The sequence below is a fragment of the Ammospiza nelsoni genome, chromosome 4 (genome assembly GCF_027579445.1).
Source record: "Ammospiza nelsoni isolate bAmmNel1 chromosome 4, bAmmNel1.pri, whole genome shotgun sequence".
NCBI lineage: Eukaryota > Metazoa > Chordata > Aves > Passeriformes > Passerellidae > Ammospiza > Ammospiza nelsoni.
Window position 1 is genome coordinate 32941505 of NC_080636.1, and position 6285 is coordinate 32947789.

General features: G+C 46.6%; 1 protein-coding gene across 1 annotated transcript; it reads right to left on the minus strand.

Moving 5' to 3' along the window:
* Positions 1-617: 617 nt before the first annotated feature.
* ING2 (inhibitor of growth family member 2) lies at positions 618-5578 on the minus strand. The gene is made up of 2 exons (XM_059471271.1): positions 5126-5578; positions 618-1878 (listed from the first exon to the last, which is right to left on the minus strand). The coding sequence occupies exons 1-2, from the start codon at positions 5313-5315 to the stop codon at positions 1208-1210; spliced, it is 861 nt and encodes a 286-aa protein (XP_059327254.1). The 5' UTR covers positions 5316-5578; the 3' UTR covers positions 618-1207.
* Positions 5579-6285: the final 707 nt, after the last annotated feature.

Here is a 6285-nt window from a genome sequence, read left to right on the forward strand (position 1 = left end):
TGCAAAGGAGCAGCAACAGCTGTTCTCATCTTTTTTTTCCACCTCCTTTAAGGCATGGGGGTGAGGAAGTTCACTTTTAACTACCACCCAAGTAGTGTTTAGATACTACCAGCATACTTCAGGACAAAGCTGTTACACCACCTGTCAGAAACCTGCTGGGATTTGTCTATTGGTTCTGTGCCATGCATGCTTATGTTTTGTTAGTTTGTATCTATCAACTTTTTTATTGAAAGCTTCTGCCTTCAGGCTCTTAAGGTAGTTGCCCAAGTGCAAGAATTTTGGTGCTGTGCCTAAACCCAGGTCTGGCCACATGCACACACAAATCCTACTTGAGGAAGAGCAAAGTTTACACCCCAGAGAATACCAGTCATGATTCAGCTCTCAACAGATGGATTATAATGAAGATTCCATAACATTATAATGAAGATTCCATCACATTTCCAGTTCCTGTTCCCTGAAATGTTAATATGCCCTCCTCTCAAGGGATCCTACCACTTCAAGGCTTATAGAGAGATCATCTTTAATGATAAAGACCACATCAGGATGCTTGACAAAACCTATTATGAAAAACTGAGTATACACCATAGTTATATCATACCCAAAAACTGACTCCCAAGTATAGTCACAAAGACAAGAGTTTAATGTTGGCAAAAAAGAAAAGTTTAAGTTAGTGGTATTTTCTTCCTTGCAATAACATACTGTTCATGTGAAAGTCACTGGAGAGGTCTGCTTATAGCTCGGAAGACTTTTACAGTTACAGCTGAATTTAAAACCCCTAACTCCAAACATGTGATGTTAACACAAAAACTGAAAATGTAAAACTTGGGATAAAGAACTCAGTTGTTAAGATGCTAGCAGAGATATGAGGCCTTTCAACCCCTTTACCATAACATGAGAAGTTCTTCAGTATCTTTCCCACCACCATTATTTCAGGATTCACAAGGTTCTTTAAAATACTAAAGCAAATTGGAACCAAGCGTCATCCGCTTGCAATGTCTTCTGTGAAAGGTCTGAAGCCACCCTGTTTCAATTATTTGGTTATTCAGTGCAGAAAGTTAAAGATCACAGAAGGTATAACAGTTTTTAATATTAATATTATAGATTAAAAATTATTGCATAGTCTTATGCATTTCCTAAAACAATGTTCTGTGGAAATGAAACATTTTAATATAAAAGGAGCAACTCTTTAAAACATAAATTGCTTTCACTACCTCGACCTCCTATCTTTTTTTGATTTGTCAGTACATTTGTCCATCGTTTTCTCATTGTCTCCTCTGCACTTGGGGCAATACCACTTCCCCTTCGGTTTGTACGTCAGTCCAACACAGGAAAAGTGGAACCACTCAATAGGGCACTGTTCATTGTCACATCCTATCATTTCGCCGTAAGACACTTGGCTGCATAAGCAGTAAGTTGGTTCATTGGGATCAATTACAAATTCTACAGGTGAAACCTCTCTCTCCTGTTTGGCTTTGGAGCGTTTTTTCTTCTTGGAAGATTTTGATCTTTTCTCTTTCGGCGGCTGGTCGTCGCAGTCGTCGATGCCGTTGGCTATGTGGCACAGGTCGCGGCTCTCGCTGGTGCGCTGCCGACGAGGCCTGCGCGAGGATCTCTCTGGCTGGCACGACTCCATCTTGGCCTTTTCTAGAGGCTTTTCGTTCTCAGACAGCTCTTGGAAACACTGAGAGTGCGTCTCCATTTGACGGGCTCTGTTCTCTACCAGTTCTAGCATCTGAGTAACTATTTGAATTTTTTCATCTCCAAGTTCTTGACTGTTGATTAATGCACGCTGAAGATGCTGCTGCAAGCGTTTCTTCTGAACAGGATCGTTTTCTGACTTGTATTTTTCATAGACATCATCTATTTCTTTTAGCGCTTCTATAAAATAAAAATAATCACAGGAATAATTACACAAGATGAAACATGCTCAAGAAAACAAAAACATTCTCTAACTGATGAGAAATACTACAAATCTTAATTACAGTATACCCTAGATATCATTTAAGTGCATGTGGTCCTCAAATCAGTGTTTAAGGTCACAATATGTTGCAAGAAAATATTCTCATGTTCTAAGAAAGAGCAAGCTTATTTTAGCCATTGGAAAAAGAAAGGATAATACAAGAGAGGGGACACAGTAGTTGTTAAGGCATGGATAATCCAGATCCTCCTTCCATTTGAAACAGGAGGAGTTTCTCCTAAGAGTCCTTACCACAATAATTCCAAAACTCGTCCAGCAAACCAAAGCAATTGCTTATTTTATCACACGAAGAATCCTGAAATTCATAGAATTGTCATATATCATGATATATAACACTCCAGAATTAGTTCATCCAGGTCCTCTGCCCTCCCCTCTTACTCATCTCAAGGTTTGGCATTACATTTTCAAGTAGACACAGTTATAAAAGGAGTATGACAACTGAAGTTACATAATAGCAAATTTACAATCAGAATGAAAATCAACTTACACCCCTCAAAATACTTTCCCTATTGCCAAAACAAATTATTTTAAATCAGGGTTGAACTTTTCAGAATAGGCGACCTTCTCTTTAGTGCATCATAGGGTATTTTTAAGCAACTAGTAAATGAGTAGCTCACAGTTTGATTTCCAAGCTTTCCCTCTTCCAAGTCACGCAAAATAACTGCATGAGTTGCTGTGAATCTTTCACTAAATTTAGTTCTAAGAAGCAAGTTGAATGAACCCGAATATGAGATCAACGTCTTATAAATCAGTCTTAGTCTGTACTCTGCTGTTCTGTATTGCTGGATTTTAAAATTACTTTTTCCAAGGCAAATGTTACACTAGATCGACACATAAAGGACAGAGAAACTCCAAATGGGGAAGGAAATAATTAGAAGAGCTGGCAGTGAAACTTGATGTACAGTGTTAGGTACAGTATTGGTTCAGTCATCACACCACAACAGGTCAGTAAGAACCCAGGATTTTATTTGAACAGGTAAGGGAGTTTATAAATGGTATTAAACTATTTACTTCTAAAGCAGAAGTTATGCAGAACAATCTACCTCCTCCTAAAGACCTGCATTTAAATAATTTGGTTTCATTTTAAAAGAATTTGTCTGCACTGTTGTGAATTGATTCAAGCTTGTTATCTCAACATCATTCCTAGTGATATTTCTTTCCCTGCTGATATCTTGGAACAGTAGCTTAAGCATGAACAACTGCTTTTTGCTACAAATTCTGAAATGTGTATGACAACAGGAGCCAACTGCATTTTGTTCTGTTCCAGATTTTCACTATGGTAATATAAAAATCACTTCTCTGGCCTGTCCAGTAACTCAATTTGTATTTTCTGTATTTTAATATTAGCATTCCAGCCACCATTTAAACCATAAGCTTTATTTCACTACACCTTCAGCTGCATCATTTGCCTCTGGCAGTGACAAGAGAAATAAAATTTTTAAAAACCCTACTCTCAGCTCCTGAGAAGCATGGAGTAGGGTACTTTGTATGCTGTTGAACAAGAACGGCATAACCAGAGTACAATATTGCACAACCACACAATCTCCCACCCAGACTTCTTTTTTTGGAGGCAGAAGTGTAGATACAGATAGATGAGCTAGATTTCCCATATTGGGAATGCCCTATGGAGAACCATTCACAAACAATAGCTGTTCACTCGTTCATACTGTGACACAGAACAACATTCATCCTACATCGGTTATTGCCTGGATGCAGCCTGTGAGGATACGCTGAACTTTACAGGGATCAACAGCCACTAAAGAACGCAAAGAAGTTTTGGACTGACAGAGACGGAAGTTTACCAAACTACTTGTGAATCCCCAAAGATTAGACAAAGCATTCATATACCCTAATAAACAGCTCTGAAACCTCTGTTAAAAAAAAACAAAACAAAAACCCCACAAAAAAACCCAACCCTAACCAGAGCCAAGTGTTCATTACAGATAATCTGATTAAGTTTGGTGGAGCTAATAAAAGCTAAAACGATTTGTTTTCTAAGCACAAGAGTGACTTTTTCCCTTCTCCACAGACCACCATTACCTTTTAAATTAGCTGAAATAATATAGCATTGCTGTTACATTTTTAGACTTGGGTCTAAAATATTTTTATCCCATTTTTAGGGTTTTGAAGATGTTTTGTTGTTGTTTTAAACCAGTTGAAGGCTTTGATTAAAACTAGCAACAAATTTATTATATGACCCAGTATTGGTGGCTGGATAAACAGTCAGTAATAAACAGTCTAAAGAAAATATTTTATCTATTAAAGTCTGAGGATTGCTGGCTAGTCACCATCGATCAGGAGGTAAAGAGCCAGCCTTGACTAGGAATTCAAAATGCTGCAGGCAAGTCTATGCCATTTAAACTTTAAAATCCCAGGCAACTTACAAAAGCCTGTTCTTATGTGTTTGCTCGGGTAATTAGAAAGATAATTGAAAGAATCCCTTCACAACAGCTGCCTCCTGAGGTGGCCCTTCAGCGTTTGAGAGGCCTTGCCGGTGCCCACGGTCCCTCCTGCCCACGCCGAAGGAGGGAGATGCGGCTCCGGTGCCGACTGCCCGGGATCAAATTCCTGCCGCATGGCAGGGCCGGCTGCAGCTGCCGTGCGCCGCAAACTCCGCGGGGCGCAAGGACTTCCATCGGCACTGAACCTTCCTCCCGCAGGAGCCTTCGGGTGAGGTTCAGGGCAACTTCCCGCTCCGCAGCCTCCCTCCACGACCCAAGGGAACGCTGCCGGCGCTTTATGTATCCCAGCTCCCACCGTGCGTGCGGTCTACCGTGGGACGGGCGCTGGGCCCCGCCGGGACGCCGCCCCCCGGCTCCGCACGGCGGGAGGAGCTGCGGGGAGGCCGATTTCCGGACCGCACCTCCAGCGGCAGCGCCGCCGGTTCGGGCAGCAGGGCAGCCCGGCGGGGCGGAAGCGACCCCAAACGGCGGAGCCGGGGCCTAGCGCCGGGCAGCGCGGCCCCGAGGCGGGGCGGCCTTCCCCGGGACCCGCCGGGAGCCCCGCGCCCCCGCAGGCTCAGCCCCGCGGGGCCCCAGCAGGTCTCACCCCGGCCCCGACTCCTCCGCGCCGGGCGCATGTGCGGCGGGTGGAGGCCGTCCCCTTTCCCCTTTTCCCAGCCGCCCGGTGCCCCGCGGCGGCGCCCACCTTGGCACTGCGTGTCCATCTCCCGCAGCAGCGAGGCGTTGCGCTGGATGTCCAGCGGCAGAGATTCCACGCACTCCAGGTAGTCCTGCACGTAGAGCGAGAGCAGCCGGGCCCGCTCCCCGCCCGGCGCCGCCGGCCCCGCCACCAGCTGTGGCCCCGCCAGCATCATCCCCCCGCGCCAGCAGCACATCCGCCGCCGCCGCCGCCGCGCCGCCCGCACCGGGAGCGGGGTCCTTGCGGCGGCCCCGCTCCCTTCTCCGTCTTCTTCTTCTCCTCCTCCTCCTCCTGCCGCCGCCCCGTTGCCCTGGGGCGGCCGCGCCCGGGGGGCGGTGAGCGCTCGCCGAGCCTGGCCGGGCTGGGCCGGGTGGCTGCGGCCGCCCCTCCGCGGGGTCCCGCGGGTCGCGCGCCCCTTCCCGCGGTGCCGCCGCCGGAGCAAAACCCCTGCTCGGCGCCCCCGCCCCTGCCCGGAGCGCGCATGCGCGAGGCCCTGCCCTTATAAGGCGCGGCCGGCGGCGCTGCCAGGCGTTCACATTCTCCCGCCTTCCCCGGGCGCGCGCTCCCATTGGCCCGGCGCGCGGCGAGGGGCGGGAGCGCGCGCGGGGGGCGGGGCCTCCCATAAAGGCGCCCGCAGGCTCCGGCGCTTCCGTGCCCGGCGGGGCCGCCCCGCGCCGCGATCCCGGTCCTGCCGCAGCGAGAGCCGCCTGATCTGTCTTCAACGGAGAGCAAAGAGGATTCGGGATGAGCTAGTATTTAGGGAAGCTGAGTGACAGTTTTATCCTGAGAAATAATTTCAAGAGTATTTTAAATAAGGCAAACGAACTTTGGCCTTTTCAACGGCACTCGCCGAACAGCAAATCTCGAAAATTTGACAGAGTATCCTGTCTTTCCCGTTGTAGAATTTGTATCAAATCTTGGCCACAACAATTATAGTAGGAAACAAAAGCTAAATTATACTTTTTGACTATATACTAAAATGTCGAGATTTCATCTCCACTTCTCTTTGAGGCCTTTTTCAGGTCTTTACTACATGAATAATAATTGGTAAGCATCGGGAAGAAAATTCATTTTGCTGAGTCTTCAAACACCCCGAGGAGACCTGTATATTTTGCATTGTTTCATTTATACTTTAGGCATCCAAAAAGATATCAGGGGAAAATGCA

What these genes read in the sequence shown, in the direction of transcription:
- ING2 (XM_059471271.1), bottom strand. Translation starts at nt 5,315, where the DNA reads ATGTGCTGCTGGCGCGGGGGGATGATGCTGGCGGGGCCACAGCTGGTG. An exon ending in GATGGACACGCAGTGCCAAG is followed by an intron (nt 1,879 to 5,125) that starts GTGGGCGCCGCC and finishes TTTATTTTATAG; the next exon opens with AAGCGCTAAAAGAAATAGAT.